The sequence below is a fragment of the Fundulus heteroclitus genome, chromosome 24, assembly GCF_011125445.2.
Source record: "Fundulus heteroclitus isolate FHET01 chromosome 24, MU-UCD_Fhet_4.1, whole genome shotgun sequence".
Lineage (NCBI taxonomy): Eukaryota > Metazoa > Chordata > Actinopteri > Cyprinodontiformes > Fundulidae > Fundulus > Fundulus heteroclitus.
The window spans coordinates 28,530,148-28,547,491 of record NC_046384.1 but is presented as its reverse complement, the minus strand read 5'-3'; the positions used below and the strand labels follow the sequence as shown (position 1 = coordinate 28,547,491).

At 38.5% G+C, this 17,344-nt stretch overlaps 1 protein-coding gene across 10 annotated transcripts in view; it reads left to right on the top strand.

The window, feature by feature from the left end:
• tns1a (tensin 1a) overlaps nucleotides 1-17,344 on the top strand; it is a 158,025-nt gene that overhangs the window by 86,264 nt on the left and 54,417 nt on the right. For all 10 annotated transcript variants that reach the window (XM_036128465.1, XM_036128468.1, XM_036128467.1 and 7 more), the window contains 9 exons: nucleotides 6,341-6,390; nucleotides 8,309-8,480; nucleotides 8,570-8,620; nucleotides 8,744-8,866; nucleotides 10,125-10,189; nucleotides 10,662-10,745; nucleotides 16,395-16,507; nucleotides 16,590-16,650; nucleotides 16,761-16,836. In XM_036128465.1, coding sequence (XP_035984358.1) covers nucleotides 6,341-6,390; nucleotides 8,309-8,480; nucleotides 8,570-8,620; nucleotides 8,744-8,866; nucleotides 10,125-10,189; nucleotides 10,662-10,745; nucleotides 16,395-16,507; nucleotides 16,590-16,650; nucleotides 16,761-16,836 — 795 coding nt within the window. The remainder of the gene's footprint in view (nucleotides 1-6,340; nucleotides 6,391-8,308; nucleotides 8,481-8,569; nucleotides 8,621-8,743; nucleotides 8,867-10,124; nucleotides 10,190-10,661; nucleotides 10,746-16,394; nucleotides 16,508-16,589; nucleotides 16,651-16,760; nucleotides 16,837-17,344) is intronic.

Genomic DNA, 17,344 nt, shown 5'->3' with positions numbered 1-17,344 from the left:
CCTATTTGAATATAATTGACAGAACCTTAAATTCTAAAAGGAGCTCAAAATAGATGGAACTGAGGTCAAATCTCCATCCATCCATTTTCTGACTCACTTATCCCTCATGGGGTTGCGAGAAGGTCAAATCTCATTATCTGAAAATTATCTTTTGCAAAAAATTTAATCAACATGTTTTTATAGACCTGTCCTAACATATTTAAAGGAAAGCTGTGAGTAGAACATCAAGGCAGCAGCAAGAGGAGCTTGGTTGGTGTACAATTTCTCCCATGCTTTTGTTGTTTATCTGGATGTTGTGGGGGCTGTGTTGGTTAACGCGGCTCTGCAACATTGCGTGGACATCGGGGGCAGTTCCTCTGGATTGGCAGACTGGGGTGGTGGTCCCCCTATTTAAAAAGGGGGACCGGAGGGTGTGTTCCAACTACAGAGGAATCACACTCTTAAGCCTCCCTGGTAAGGTCTATTCAGGTGTTCTGGAAAGGAGGGTCCGTCGGATAGTCGAATCTCGGATTCAGGAAGAGCAGTGTGGTTTTCGTCCTGGCCGTGGAACACTGGACCAGCTCTATACCCTCAGCAGGATTCTTGAGGGGGCATGGGAGTTTGCCCAACCAGTCTACATGTGCTTTGTGGATCTGGAGAAGGCATTCGACCGTGTCCCCCGGGGGATCCTGTGGGGGGTACTCCGGGAGTATGGAGTATAGCTTTTGAGTGTATACTCCTGTTCCTTATACTTTGAGTTATTTCTGTTATATCTTTGTAAGCCATTTCTCCAAATTTCTTATATCAGTGTTTCTGCTCAGCTCAGGTTAATTAGGCTCTTGTCCATCTCAGCTGCTCCTCATTTCCTCTGATTAGCTGTTTTAGTTTGCATGCCATTTTTCTCACACCCTGCCTCAGTGTATAAGTACTTGTCTGTTCTCTAAGGCTACGTTGATACTGCAGGGAAATGCGACCCAAATCTGATCTATTTGCCCTTATGTGACCTAAAGCTGACTTTTTCACAGCAGTGTGAATTGCCCTATTCTGATTTTTTTTTTCACGACCCCACAAAAAATAAATAAAACAATTCTGATTTGTGCCACTTCCATATGTGGTATTAATTTAGATATGAGTGAGATGTTTGTCCGTAGTCTGAATGGTCATGTCACATTTTATTTGTCTTTCACGTCACTCTCCTCTCTCACTACACATCAACACACAGTAGTAGCAGTTAGTGCTCAATAAAAGACCATTTTAATAGCTGTGCTGCTTTTTTCTTGCCTTCTAACTATGATGTGGTCTTATTGTCGACTCCCATTGCTCAACAGCTTTCTATTGATAAGGAGAGATGCCGGATGGTATCCGTGTTTTTTTTTTATAACAAAACTTTATTGAACACTTCCACAAATAATTACATTCCACATTACTTCCGCAAATAGTGCGCTACTTTGTGACATCTTCTGTTATGTGGGCATGCAGGTCACTTAGCGGTCTTGTACCGTTCAGACAGCTGTATGATGACGGTTTAATAGTGGTCTGAAATGCCAACCTCAAAAAGAAAATCCAGTTTGAGCAAAAAATCAGAATTGAACATCAAGACCTGCTGTGTGAATGTAGCTTAAGTTCCCCACTGGACCCTATCGTTACTCTGTCTGTTCTCTACACCAGCTCTGTAAGTTTTTGGTTTGCTTCATTAAAAATATAATTCACTTCATTTCTGGTTCTGCGTGTACTTGGGTCCTACTATTATCCCAACATGACAGGTGGAGCATATCTTTAAGAAGATTTCCTGTTTCCAGAGACAGCTTTATGTGGAGCAATGGAATCAATGATGTCTCAAACTTTAGAAGGGAAGTTACCAACCAGCTTTTCTACTGAGTTACGGGGCAAAGGTGAAGTAAAAGAATAAACTTGGTTAAAGGTTTCGGTAGCACTGTCCTTATTTTTTTTCTTATGATAACTCCCTTTCAGATTGAGTTAGTGGAAATTATGCTTTCAAAAACATCAGAAAACTGGTCAGGAAGGGCATCATCAGTTACATTGACTATTGAACTGTTTAGAGCTTTAATTCAATTCAATTTCAATTCAGTTTTATTTAAATAGCGCTAATTCATGAAACATGTCATCTCAAGGCACTTTACAAAGTCAAATTCAATAATATTATACAGATTGGTCAAAAATGTCCTATATAAGGGACCCAGTTGATTGCTTCAAAGCTTCAAAGTCCCGACAAGCAGCATTCACTCCTGGAGAACCGTAGAGCCACAGGGAGAGTCGTCTGCATTGTCCATGGCTTTGCAGCAATCCCTCATACTGAGCAAGTAAGGAGCGACAGTGGAAAGAAAAACTCCCCATTAACGGGAAGGAAAACCTCCAGCAGAACCGGGCTCAGTATGAACGGTCATCTGCCTCGACCGACTGGGGGTTACAGAAGACAGAGCAGAGACACAACAAGACAGACAAAGAAGCACACATTGATCCAGTAATCTGTTCTACATTGGATGGTAATAGCGGGTGATCTGTCTTCCCTGGATGATGTCACAGTTAACAGAAGGTCAGACCAGGTTTACCTACTACGAAGAAAAAAGAGAGAGAGCAAAAAGTTAAAAGCTGAAATGACAACAGTCATCTAAATGCAATGCAATGCAAAACTGGAGAACAGTAGACTGGAGAACAGTAGAAATCAGTAGAGTTAGAAAAATAGGCCCTGATGTCCTCCAGTAGCCTAAGCCTATAGCAGCATAACTATAGAGGTAGCTCAGGGTAACATGAGCCACCCTATAAGTGGCTATAAGCTTTGTCAAAAAGGAAAGTTTTAAGATTAGTCTTAAAAGTAGACAGGGTGTCTGCCAATAATGCTGATCATGTCCAAAAATGTCCCTGTTTGTGTGCTGGCTGTTGGAAATGTTGAGTCTAATAAAGTTTTTTAAGAACATCACATAGTTCTTTTCACCTCTGTCTTGAGAGTTGTCAATGTGAATGTCAACGTCTACCATAATAATTAAACAGCTGTAATCAACACATCACATGTCATTAAAATCAATGAAAACCTTTGTATTGGGCTTTGGACTGAGCTGTATCCTCAGTTACAAGACTGCACAAATAGTGACGTTTCTTTAAATGGCTAAGATTTATTTTATGGATTTTTATTTTCTCATATAACATTGTTCTACAGGTGTTTTCTGTACATTTGTGTTGTGTGAATAGAAGAAGGTGGAATGCTATTTTTTGGTCAGTTTATACAGTATATATGTACGGTGGTTTGATGATGAAATGCCCCACCATGACCATGGCTGAGCCAGTGGGAGGCCTGTTGAGGCAAGATTAATAAGATTTTGGCAGATGGAAGAACGGAGTGAATTCCAGACGCTGTAAATTAAAACGAAGCTCATCAGACACAGAGAAAACAGTGGTTTGGTTCTGGAAAAACGTTGGTTTCTCTCTCACATTCCCTGCATTCTTAATCAAAATCTCCACAATGAGGGGTAATTAAGATAGAATGTGAACTTGGCAGGAACATTTACAAAAAAAAAAAAAAGAAAAGAAAAAAAAAACATGGAAAGAGTCTCACATTAAAATTAATGTGAGCTTAAAATGTGTGGGCATACTGAAATCAATAAGTGGGTAGGAGAAGAAAAGTAGATCTATCATGGCGTATTATATTATTATTGATCAAGACTGGCTGAGGCTGTGGTGGTTCTTGTATGCCCTGGGCTAGAAGGTTCCTCTGCCCCTAATGCTCAACCATAAATATAAATAGATGTATAGATTTATTGACATGTCATGAATAATCACCAGTTTTATCATATAAATATGCATATATTGAATTACGTAAACCAAAACATTTGCTATGAGAAAAAGGATGGTGCCTAGGAAGCCATGTAAGATTGCTTAAAGTCCCTGAAGCTTCATGTCGATCTGAGCTCTTGTTTCAGTTCATATAAGGCTAGGATTAGCTGTGTGTTTAACCTTCTGCTCTACTTAAAGATGCTTCCCGACAGCTCCAGCTTTAAATCTGAGCTCTCGATCTTTATGGTTAAGGATAAAAGTGAAGCATGAAGAGAAATCCAGCTGTTGTTTTGGAAGACTTTATCAGATGCCATGAAACTCATCCAAAACAAAAACAGAGAATGAGTAGACAACAGAAGTGCCTATAAAGCAAAATTTCTCCAAAGTGGGTAGTATTCCTAATATGAGAGACTATGCAATAAGAACTTCTGAATTAATAAATCAGTAATAGATGTTTCACAATACTGTCATTTGTGAATATAATAGAAATGGTCCCCTTTTTTTAAAATAAAAAAAAATCTAAACCATACCTTCTTGCAAGTTTAGCTGCTTCACTCTATGCAAAAAATAATATCACAGAGAGATCAACTGAGTAAACACAAAAAACTTTTTTTTTTCAAATTCTGATTTCAGTTATTATGGAGTAAATATAAAACCTATCTGAAACTTATTTTTGAGTGAAATTTTACCGGCCACACCAAAGCTTGAATCAAGAAATCCAGCTTCATAGCATGATGTGGGCTAAAGGCTCTCAAAACGCAGCATATCATTCCCCAATCTAAGGACATTTGAGAGCCTGATAAACAAAATCACATCTGTCAGTCTGTGAGTGGTTGCTTAGCCATTTCTAAGGCATTGGGACTTCACTGAACCACAGTGACAGCTATGATCCATAAATGGTGAAAACATGGAACAGTGTCAGACCTTCCAAAGAGTGGCCGGCCAAGCAAAATTATTTCAAAAGCACATCAATGAATCACCCTGGAAGCCACAAAAGAACCCACAGCAAATTTGAAGTATGGCACACCTCACTCAAGGTCAGTGCTTTTGATTCAACAATAAGGAAGAGACTGGGCAAAATTGCATATATGGCAGGGTTCCAAGATCAAATAACTGGAAGTCAAAGAACCATCTCATGAGTGCCAAAATATATCTTGATGATCTTTAAAACATTTGGGGAAAAATTCTGTCAGCTGATGAGACAAAAGTGGAATTTTTTGGAATGTGTGCATCCCATGAATATCATATAAACAGTCAGATTCGGTGGTGGAAGTGTGATGTTCTGGAGCTACTTTGCGGCTTCATGACCTGGAGCAGTTAATTGATGAAACCACACATTATGCTCAAACAGAAAACCCTGAGAGAAATCCACAATTGAGTTATGCTGCAGATCAGTGACCTTAAGCAGGCATCAAGTCCACCTCAGAAGCGGCTCATAAATGAAATAAAATGAATATTTTGCTTTGGCCTAGTCAAGGTCTGGACTTAAATCTGATTGAGCTGTTGTAGCATGAACATAAACAGGGTTTTAATGTTGGAAAACCCTCTTATGTTGTTGAATTATAACAATTCTGCAAATAAGACCGATGTAAAATAAAGTTATCACAAACATTTTTGACTGTAGCTGCTGTCAACTATGGTGGCAAATCACTTATTATAATTAGGGGCACATTTACTTTTTTTTCCCCATAGCACCAGATTGGTTTGTACAGCTTTTTTCCCCATAATAATTTAAATAGTAATTTGAAACCTGCTTTTTTTGTCCTCCCAGGTTATGTTTGTGTGGTATTAAGATTTGTTTAATTATTCTAAACATTTGTGTTAGACAAAAGAGCAAAAACATAATAAATCAGTAGCGGGGCAAATGCTTTTTCACTTTACATTTTTGACAAAGCCAGCTTTGCTATATATCCGTTGATTTCAAGTGCATAAAGTTTGTTACATGTACACAATATTTTGGGCTATGAATCAGATATTTTACCTCAAACCAGATCCTGGTATTTATGTGTATTTGCTTCTGTCGGTTGTTTACTTTACATGCATTTTTATTCTATATTGTCTTAAACTCATTATTTGATGTACTTGTGTTTTTTTTATATATATATATATATATATATATATATATATATATATATATATATATATATATATATATAGATAGATAGATAGATAGATAGATAGATAGATAGATAGATAGGTGTGTGTGTGTGTGTGTGTGTGTGTGTGTGTGTGTGTGTGTGTGTGTGTGTGTGTGTGTGTGTGTGTGTGTGTGTGCAGAGGGGTATGTTTGAATTTGTTACCTCCTTTTCTCAAGTGAAATTTTTTTCCACATATTTTTTTAATGCCTCTTACTCCTAATACTTAACTTCTATGTTATGTCATCCTTATGTGCCTTTTTTGCTCCTGTTCATTAAACACCATTGCTTCCCCTTCTGTTTTGACTGTTGTCTGACTCTTCCTTAACAACCTATGACAGACTGTTAATATGTCAAATTAACGGGATTTGACCTACTTGTTTGCATTTGTTTGGTTATCAATCTTTTCTTTTGTCTTTTCTTTCTGTGCTTGTTAGGGATCTACGAGGTCCTGCAAAAGTGTGGAGATTCGGAGAAAGCAGTTAGGGTAACTATTGTACACTCAAACTGTTCTCAAATTCAAAAAAAGCCCCCCCCCTCCTCCCCCACATATTCTGGCACCGCTGCAAAAGCCTGAAAGAAAATTCCTCTTATATTGTAATGGGACAAATTATGTTATTGTTTGAACTTTAAAATATAATAATATTAATGCATAATTAGTATTCATTTTACAAAAATCTTCTTCCTGTCATCGGCACCCCTCTAATAGCACCCCCCTATGGTGTAAATATCTAACAGGAGCCCATTTCTCTAACCTACAGTACAAAATTTAATACAATGTTGATCTTCATAACTCAGGAAATTGCAACAAAAACAATTACTACCATTTAAATATTTCCATATTGTAATCAGAGCCATAAATAAGAGGTTTAAAACAACTAAACCTATGGCAACCAAAGCATATTAGTTGTTGATGATGATGATGATGATGATGATGATGATGATGGTTTGCAAGGTTTAAAAAATGGCCTTGTGTTCTGCCCTTTCATTACAGAATGGTTAGCTCCATTATTGTTCATGCCCCTAGGAGATTTACTACTTAGTATTTTAACTTGGCAGACATGTTTCTTGGAAGTAATATTTCAAACTACAAGAGTCAATAGATCGCTGCAATGCCAGTGAACAACTTTTACATTGATTGTTGAGATGGTCATAGATCATTTGCAACATTATTTTGTTAAATTGTAACAGTTATGAGTGCATCTACTGTCTCAACTCATTCTTTGATTTGATAAATCTTTTTTTTTTTAAATACAGGTACACAGTTTAGGGAAAATAGCATTTTTCTACTTCACTTTAGCAGTTATGCTGAATGTAAGTGGAAACTCAATAAGAAGTTACTATTCCAATAAATCCTATGGGTTGGTAAACAAGAACCAGACCATTCTGGAGAGCCCAAACATACTGCTAAATGTTTATTAGCTTAGCATTAGCTTAGCTGCTTGCAGAGTGAGTGGAGGCTACAGGTGGAGGCTGATGGCTAAAAGGAAAAAGTGTAACAGTGCTTTTGAGAAGACTCAAGAATTTTTTTTCTTCATTCTGTGGACTTGGAAACTATGGAGCAAAAACACAACTCAATAATAATAATAATAATAATAATAATAAAATAATAATAATATATGCCCACTGTTAAGCGTGGTAGAGGATATATATTGCTGTGGGCCTGTTTCTCTTCCAAAAGTCTTAGAAACTTTGTTAGAGTGCCTAACATTGGGAACTCTGAAATATCCCATATATAACAAAATCTGCTCGCTTCTATCTATAACCAGTCTGTAATGAATAATTTTATGGATAAATTGTAACAACCTATGGCTAAATGGTTGCAGATATAAAGTCATTAGGCTTCTTTCATTGACATTTCAGCCCTTAGACCTTAATCCTTTTGAAAAACCTGTCAGCTGAGCGGAAGAGAGGAGCTGTTAAGAAATTATACCTGAGTAGTTATGTTTCTTGGATGTCTATTCTCATGCCCACGGCTTAATAATCCTGCAGGCTTTTTTAGTCCTTGGAATAGGCTGCATTTTATCAGCAGAGGTTGTGTCAACACTCTTGCAGGAATGTAAACCTCGGCCTTTCCAAGAAACACATGGCAAAGCAGTGGGAGTTTATATGCGATCAAGTGGGTGTTTGTCATTCATTCCCAGGAGAAATGTAGGATTTTCTCCAAAGATCTCACGGCAGCTGTAAAAATCCTAACAGACAATCATTTAGAAGAGGGAAATACCAGCTCTGACTTGAAAGTTGTAAAGAAAATGTTTAAGTAAGGCCCAGAAGTTGCTGGTGACATTTTTCCAGATTAACAATATGCATTTGGTTTTGCAACTTGTTCCAATTCATCTGTTCTTTTATCAGGAGAGAGAAAAAATACACATAAGTGTCTGTTCCCTTCGAATTGAACCATCTAGGAGTCAAATCTTGATTGAGGCCATGGAGGAGAGTTATGAAGTGGACCTCGTCTACATCACGGAGAGGATCATCTCCCTCTCTTTCCCCGCTGGAGCCGAGGAGCGCAGCTACATCAACAACCTCAAAGAGGTGGCGGCAATGCTGCGATCCAAGCATGGAGAACACTACCTGGTGAGAAAAAAAACATAGGACCTAAAAACAGTTCTACATCTGGATTAAGAACATTAATGTGTCATTATCCTCTCTGCTAATTACCCCAGGTGCTCAACCTGAGCGAGCAGAGGAACGACTTAACGAAGTTAAACCACAAGGTACAAACCCCTCATTGCGGCTGTGTTTTTGTTTAAGAGGAAAGAAGGCTCGTGTTTGAGTGGAGTGAAACCCCGGATTTGAAAAGTTAAACAGGTTTCTGCTTCCCAAATATTCCTCCCCAGGTTCTTGAGTTTGGCTGGCCAGATCATCATGCGCCAGCGCTGGACAAGATCTGCAGCATGTGCAAAGCCATCGACACATGGCTTGGTGGAGACCAGCGCAACGTGGTGCTGCTGCACAACAAGGTAATCCACGCTTCTGCAATGGGGAGTCGTTATTGGCCTGGCTTACAAGAGCGATGTTTTGATCCCCCGTATGGAGGTGATCAAAACACCTTACCTCCATAAAACACACTCGAATTACTTTGACAATGACATGGTATCAAAATGCTAACGGGAGCTATGTCGGTCAGCTCCATATGTTTTAAAACACCATGTAAACGCATTATGTAAACCTACTAAATAAATCTGTCGGTGCCTCAGTGTGGGTTTGGTTCACTTTGGGCTTCCAAGGGAGAGCAGTGGTCCAGGAAATGTTGGTTATTTCAGCAGCCGAGGTCCTGCATGCCGTCTCTGATTCGGTCGCAGCGGACAATTGGTGACTGTGAATGTCCCGAACTTCTTTTGCTTCCAATTCAACCTGATTTTTATTTTCGTCATGGCCCAGTGGCACAACAATACCACCATTATGGTTATGAGAGGTCGTAAGGTCAGCATGGTCAATGTTTTGAAGCAACCATCATAAAGTTCTTAGTCCCATAGAAAATTTGCGGGAAGAGCTGAAAAAGTGTGTGTTGGCAAGGCAGCACAAACCTAACTAAGTTTTTTAGAAGGAATGGGCTAAAATTACAACAAACTATTGTGAGACGCTTGCAAAAGGATACCCAAAACATTTGACCCAAGTCATACGGGAAATTAATTTAAACTTCAGAAGGAATTAGCTCAATAAGAAGGTGGTGTCATGACTTTCATTTAGATTTGTTCCTATTTCAAGCATTCAACTTTTTCTTAAAAAGAAAAAAAAACAAATAATAATCCTGTAAATATTCAGGAAGCATTTTATGCAGTTTGGAAACCAACTCCTTCCCAGTAAGTTTAAATAGAAACATCATTGAAACTGTAAAGTTCATAAGACATTTACCTATTACCAAATGCTATGCTATGATCTTGGTTTTTGCCAAAAACATCATCTAGTTTGCTGTGGAGCCAAATTTCTACATTGCAGATTTATTTTGCAAAAAAATTATTCCTGCTGCCACACCTTAAACATTACACAAACATCTTATACATCAAGGTGTAGACATTTTTTGTCTACTTTCAGCCGGTGTGTCTATATTTGCTCAAACGATTATAGTTTCCCAACAAACCCCTTCAGAGTGCCGGAAACCCACCTATACTCAACTTTCTCTGAACCCAACAAATTCAATAACAGTACATTTTAATAACATTTTTAATATCTACTTCACTTTAACTCAGTCTTTTTGCGTATTCTGCTGTGTTGTAGGGAAATCGAGGCCGAACAGGCGTAGTGGTGGCTGCATACATGCACTACAGCAACATATCTGCAAGGTATGCAACATATCTGTTAACATGTGCATCATTGTGTCGATCTCCTGCCTTACTGTTTAAGCCTCTGTGTAGAGTTCATACAGCGCAGAGAATTCTACGCTGTTGCTATTGAGAAACTGTTATTTGAGTACTTTCATCCTCCAAATCCCCTCCTCAAAGGGTGCAGTAAGGACAGGGGTTACAATCCATCAAACTAAGGCCTTGAAAATTAAACACCAATGTGATATTTTAGCTTAGTAGCCCATCCTAGCTTATTTATTTTCCTGGCATTGAGAGAGAAAAATGTACTCTGAAAATGTCCTACTGTAATAAAGCCAGATGTGATAAAATGGAAAGCAGCCAAGCAGCTACTGGGTATTGTTAAAGCTGTGATTCTTTAGATTTGCTTCTCTTATAGAAATAAGAGATAATTATTATATTATACAAATTTAAATTTAGAGGCATAACATATGTCTGATTTTATTCCATACAGTGCTGACCAGGCACTAGACAGGTTTGCCATGAGGCGTTTCTACGAGGACAAAGCTCTTCCTATGGGTCAGCCGTCACAGAGAAGGTAAATTATTAACTTTGTTCATTCTCTATAACAACGTATTTTATTAATTCTGTTATAATTAAAGATCAAGACATAACATGAAGAAATCCTTAGATAAACAGAATGAAATTCAGCAAAACATAAAGGGGATTTGTGATTTTTCACATTGTTGAAATATACAGTGCTGTGACAAGGAATTTATTTATTCATTTTCCACTTTTGTCACACTTAGTTGTTTCTGACCTTCAAAGAAATGTTTTTTTAAAACATAACCAGAGTAATCCAAGAAATCAAGAAAACATTTGAATAGAACATGCATGGCAACAGGAAGTAGTCTAAAAGATCTCAAAAAGCAACACATTAGGACCATTGAGAACATTGAGAATAGATAGGAAACAAAGTCTAACACATCAGTCTGGAGAGGGTTATAAAGTCATTCTAAGACTTTGAGACTCCAGAAAGCCAATGAAAAGCATAATCTACTAAGGGAGAAAATATAGAACATAGGAGAACCTTCCAAGGACTGGTTGGCCCACAAAAACTCTCCAAAAGAAGAAGAGAACATCAAAATCACCTATGAGTCAGAACAAACCCACAAAATCAAGAAAGAGACAACAGTGCAACAATGGCCCCTTTTCCACCGACAGTCCCAGGATTTAAATACATGGGACCCTTTTCTTTTACCCAGGCAAATGGAAGACCAGGTAATTTGTAAACTTTCTGTTTCCACTGCTATAAAAGGCTGTGAAAAATGTAGTTAGATAAAGCAATTGACATGTGGGGAAGCTGTAAAAAACAACTGCACTACACCTCCTTTCCAGGGGGTGGCAGCAAAGATAATCCAAAGGCATTACCAGCTGTTCCTCCCCTTCAGCATAACTTCTGTCACATAGCAACCGACAGCATGAAGCACAGTGCTGTGAAGCCAATACTTGATGAACTCCAGTGCTTGTACCACTGTCAGTCATGTTAAGAATAAGCAAATTATTGATTTCCTGATTTACTCTCCAGCTGTCCTGTAAGTAAATTAAGTTAAATACAATTTTCCAGTTTTGAATTTTAAACTTAAACTCAGCCAAACCGATTTCATCAGTCAGAAATAATGCGTTAGATGTCATCTGATTGAATTTATCTGCATTTAGCTTTCACTCAATTGTGACAGCCAGTGGGAGTTTAAAGGGAGGACCCAAGAGTCAGGCTAGCTATAGCAAACCTCGTCCGCCCGGTTAGCTGACACCTGACGAGGGGTGCTTGCTGTTACCACAGCAGGAAAGTACATCACTAAAAACAACACAGCACTTTCGCTATTAGTTTATATCTAGATAAACCGAGCAGATATTTAAAGTTCACACAGCTACATTTTTGCTTAAAAAATAATGCACATTGTTTTTTAAAGAAAGGGTAACACATCTAACTTTACTGATAGTTTCTCATTGCGCTTCCATTTGAACAATCCAATTTGACCCCGCTTCTGAACAATCCCGGGGTCATCTGAAAGTCCTACCCCCAGACCAAAGACCTGTCATCTATGACAGTATGGACCTCTTGCTGTAAATGATGGAATCACAAATTATGTTCTCTACTGGCCATATTCATTTTAGAATAGCTAAAAATAGCCCAATGACCCACCGTGAGCTTACATGGATAAGCAGCTGTAAATTGTTCATAAATGGATGGATGGATGAAAATTAATAGACAAATAAGAAAAAAGGTTTTGGGGTTGCCTATGTGAAGTCTGGATTAAAATCTGATTGAGATGCTGTGACATTACCTCAAACAGGTTGTTCGTGCTTGAAAAGCCTCCAGTGTGGCTAACTACACTGCAAAGAATGGACCAAAACTTATTTACACTCGTTTAAAATGCCCCTATTACAAACAGTTCATGGGAGTTCTTACCACCATGGGTGACACAAATAAATAAAGTTTAGGGGGCAAGTACTTTTTCACATAAAGCCAGGAATGTTTGGAATTGCTTTCTACCTCAGTGTGTTGTTGTTTCTTCTTGGTTTTTTTATATTTACTCTGGTCTTTTTATTGACTGGTATAGAATTTGATGATCAAAAACATTTAAATGTGACAGAAAGAAGCGTGAAAATACAATTCCACTGCACTATAGGTGTGTTAAAAGGGACACATCATGCCTTTCAGTTCTTCCTTTTCACATTGAAATCATTTAGTTGTGGTTTATATAAAGTGAAACTGCAATGCTTTCTTAATTAACTTTGCTTATTGCTTGTTTAAATCTAAAGGAGACACTTCACACCCGCACCCCTCCAAGTTGCAAAGGTCTCTTTCACTCTGTTCGGACATTTCTGTAGCATGCCAGGCGAGGCTGTAATGAACAACCGAACAATTTAACTTATCAACTTGTAGCTTTGGCATCCTTCATCTTGGACTACAAAGTCGCACTGAAAAATTAAAATGAAGGATTCGCAAATTTGGTATGCCAGAAGACCATGACCTTGTTTAACAGCTCTGTAACAAATACATGTTTTGAACAAGTAGTTCAAAATAGATAATGGAAAACTGAACAGCTTGGAAATATGACCCAATAAAATATGAAGATAGCTAGTATGCAACTACATTCAACTTGTACACAACAACATGTATTTAAGGGCTAAAAAGTGGATTTTGCATTATATGTCCTCTTAAATAGGTTAGATGGTTATTTAACTGATATATTGGTTAAAAAATTATTATACAATTTGAAGCTACAATCCCTCGCTTTTTATTTTTTATTTTTTTCTTGCTGCTAACATGACAACTAGGGTCAGGCTAATTGAACTTCCCAGAAGCCAAAACATCTGGTCACTGACAAGAGAACAGGGGGCATGTGTGTATTTGGAGACCTGGAGGTCAAGGTTACATTTGATACTATCATAATTAGCATCATTAACAACCAGACTATACTAATTCAACAGGCACCTTAAAGCCCTCCGAACACACCATTATAATCCAGCAGATCATAAAGAAGATACAGGCCACTTCATTATGAGATTGGAACTGGGGTTTGCCGCTGAATTAACAGGCTCAATTAGAATTTAATAGGTAATCCAGTTGATATTCACAGTGTTTAAAATTCTATATCCTTCATTTTAGATGGGTTTCATTCTAGTGCAACCTGTCACCAATCGGCTCATAGTTGAAGTTATCCCTTCTTTCAGGGATTGGGCTACGGAAAAGATTTTTGCCATGTTCCATTTGTGATGCAGAGAGAATTTGGCATGTTTGTCACGGGCACGACACACAAACGTACCCACAAATGACCCACAAATATAAATGTGGCTCCATTAAAAGGAAAGTAAACTGTTTTTTCAACAACATGGGATTTGTTGCCCAGAAGCCTTGTTGCAACAAATAAGTATGCTATAAGCTATGCTCATTATTGGTTAAATGATTGAATGGACACAAATGACAAAAATAAAATAGAATAATCTAAAACATGAGGTTGAAGATAGTAAATGTCTGAAAGTGGTGTTTTAGCCCCTGATCCATAGAAACAATGATGTCTATAATGTCTTTAGTCAAAGTTAAAAAACAAAACAACTGGACTTTTTTCTGAAGTTTGAAGACGTTTCGTTTCCCATCCAGAAAGCAAAAGTCTGGGGTAGTGTGGAGTTCCAACCTCTATATTATTGCCCAAAAGGACGTTGTTATGGCTTAGATAACATGCAAATTAATTTCGAACCATCTGTCTTCTTTGTCCAAAATGTGAACATTTTGGTCCTCAAAAGAGTGTCCTTTGTCCTTAAGATGTAGATGGACATGTTATCTAAGCCAGGGTTTCCCACAGCGTGGTGCCACTAGGGGGTGCGCGAGGCGAAAACTGTAATGGCGTCTGCTCGTGTTTTTTTCCCCCCACACAATAAAAATGTTTAAATAAGCATTTCTTTTGTTAAGCTTAAAAAACTGTAAATTTAATCCATAAATAAAAATGTATTGTAATGATCCTTATTAGACTTTATTGCTAAATGCTGTTGCACACTTACTGTTCCTTTAAATCAGATCGCTTTGGGGTCATAGCGGAAGAAATGTGTGGCTTCCGGGGAGAGGGGTCGTGATTCGGGGGACCGGGCGAAGTGAAAGCTTTCCCGTCCTGTTCGTCCTAAAATAAAGTGTTAGCTGCAAAACCTCGGTCTGGTGCTTGGGTGTCATAACGGAACGATGTATTATTAACGCGAAAATGTATTTATTTAGAAGAAATCTTCTTCTACGCTTCATTTTAAGATGAAAAATCCACATTGTGCTGTATAAGCTCATATGGTTTGTGGTCGCTGCTTCAATCATTCTCGCAAATATGCTCACTAGGGTAAAGTCAGGGAAGCAGGTGAGACATCTAAGGTGAAAGTAAGTCATTAAAGAGGAGAGGAAGAGAGTGAGAGAGAAGTTGGAGGCAACAGAGGAGAGAATCCCAATGGATCCGGGAGAAGAAACCGAGGCAGATTCAGAAAATGTCTCTTTCTCTCTCCTGACTTTACGTCAGCAGAGGAAAAATGGAATTCGGGCCGAAAGTTTTATTTATGAGATTAAATTGAGTGACTCGGTCTCTATGGATCGCGCAGCGCCTACAAAACAGCGGCGCGCTGCTCATGGTGCCGCGACTTTGAACCGGTGATAAGTTCTGACGGGCAGGACACGCACAACGCTCTCGTTACAGCTGGTCCTGGGGGGGGGGGGATCAGTGGTGATAGACGTGATTTCTTGATTATGCTCTCGCACAGAGCTGTAATTCTTTTCACTGCGATTCAGACAGGCACAGAAAAACTGTGCCTGTGCAGTTCATTTTAAAGCGGCTAAAAAAGTTTGGGAACCCCTGATCTAAGCCATGACAACCCATTTTTGGGCAATAATATAAAACTTGGAACTACACTCTACTCCAGATTTTTTAATTGAGAAAGCTTTCTGGATGGGAAGCGAAACGTCCTGAAACTTCAGAAAAAAAGTCCAGTTCTTTTGTTTTTATTTGAACTTTTTTCGAAATGATCATGACCTGGATGACTGATATTCTTCACCAGCGCCTTCAGTTAAATTTTGTTTGTAATTTGTCTTATTTTGTTTCCTATAAAATATATTTACACAAAATGATAATTGAGAGCTAAATTGTCCTCTACTTATTGGTTTTACATTTTTTTGTCATATTGTAATCATATCAGTCAAATTTTTTGCTCTTAAACAGAAATAGCATTGTGCCATTGAAGCAGTGTTTTTCTGAGTATCCATGTTTGTATCATGACACTAGTCTGCAGATGGTTACAATTGCTAAATCATTGTGATGTGAGAATTCAAATATAACATAATTGAAATACAAATTAATTTCAAAAAGCATTTATTAATTATTGTTAGATGGTTTTTTTTATTATGGAAGAGCAGCAGCAGGTAGTAGGGTGCACCTACTAGACAAAGGGGGCACCAACTCCCTGCTGCATGCAAATAAGCTATGTAAAACTCTTTCAACTGAGGGATAAAAATTATCTAATTCTTTATCTAGTGGTTGCAGACCCACATTTACTGTTGCCCTGGGCAATTGGCTGTACTGACCATATCAAAACCTATAACCTGTTGTAAGTGCATAACAGATGAGCTGATTGGAGACCTGTAGCAGGTGATGATCCAATTGTTAGAAACGAGGCGAATTGATGATATCTGAGGATGACCTTGCCTTGTTTGCAGGTATGTGCAATATTTTAACGGCCTCCTGTCTGGGCACATAAAGATCAACAACAAGCCCCTCTTTCTGCATCATGTCATCATGCATGGCATACCCAACTTTGAATCCAAAGGAGGTGAGTTTCCCAGCCAAATGTTTGCAGGAGAGACACAGTTCTCCCCAGACATTACAGTCTTTTTGTCGCTATTTTGTCACAGGATGCCGGCCGTTCCTGAAGATCTACCAAGCGATGCAGCCGGTCTATACGTCCGGAATATAGTATGGAAACTTATTCTAGTTTGGTGTGGTTTGGGTTTGAGTCTGCAGAGAAGTGTGCATCATGAGGCGATTCCCAACTAAAAGACCTTCATTGTCTTTGCTTTTGGCAGCAATGTGCAAGGAGACAGCAATACCAGTATCTGTATCACCATTGAACCTGGGCTACTTCTGAAAGGAGACATTCTGGTAAAATCTCAATATTTTTTTCTCCAGGGGCGGTTCTAGACAGGGGCCAACAGGGGCCCATGCCCCTGTAGAAATGGCCCTGGCCCCTGTTATGGCCCCTGTACTAAAAGCATGATGTTAAATAAACTTCTCATAATTATTGGCAATGGCAAAGAAACCATAACTGATTGGTCACTTTGACCAATGTTATTTTTTGCCTAGCTTTACTCAAAAAATAATTTAAAACTTAAAATGTTTCACCTTTAGCTTTAGCCGTATAGAGCAGGGGGCAAAGTTTTCAACTGCTAGATCAGGTGTCTGAAACCTGCAGTTCCAGAGCCACAAGTGGCTCACTTAATATCATTACACAGTTACACAGTTAACCATTTTATTGTTTTTAAATTTTTATGTTCTGTGCCCCTGTGAAAAAACACTGGCCCCACCTTGGCCCCCCTGGTAAATTTGGTCTAGAACCGCCCCTGTTTTTCTCAGTCGTTTTGTCACAAGGACTCTAAGGAATCCTGCTTTT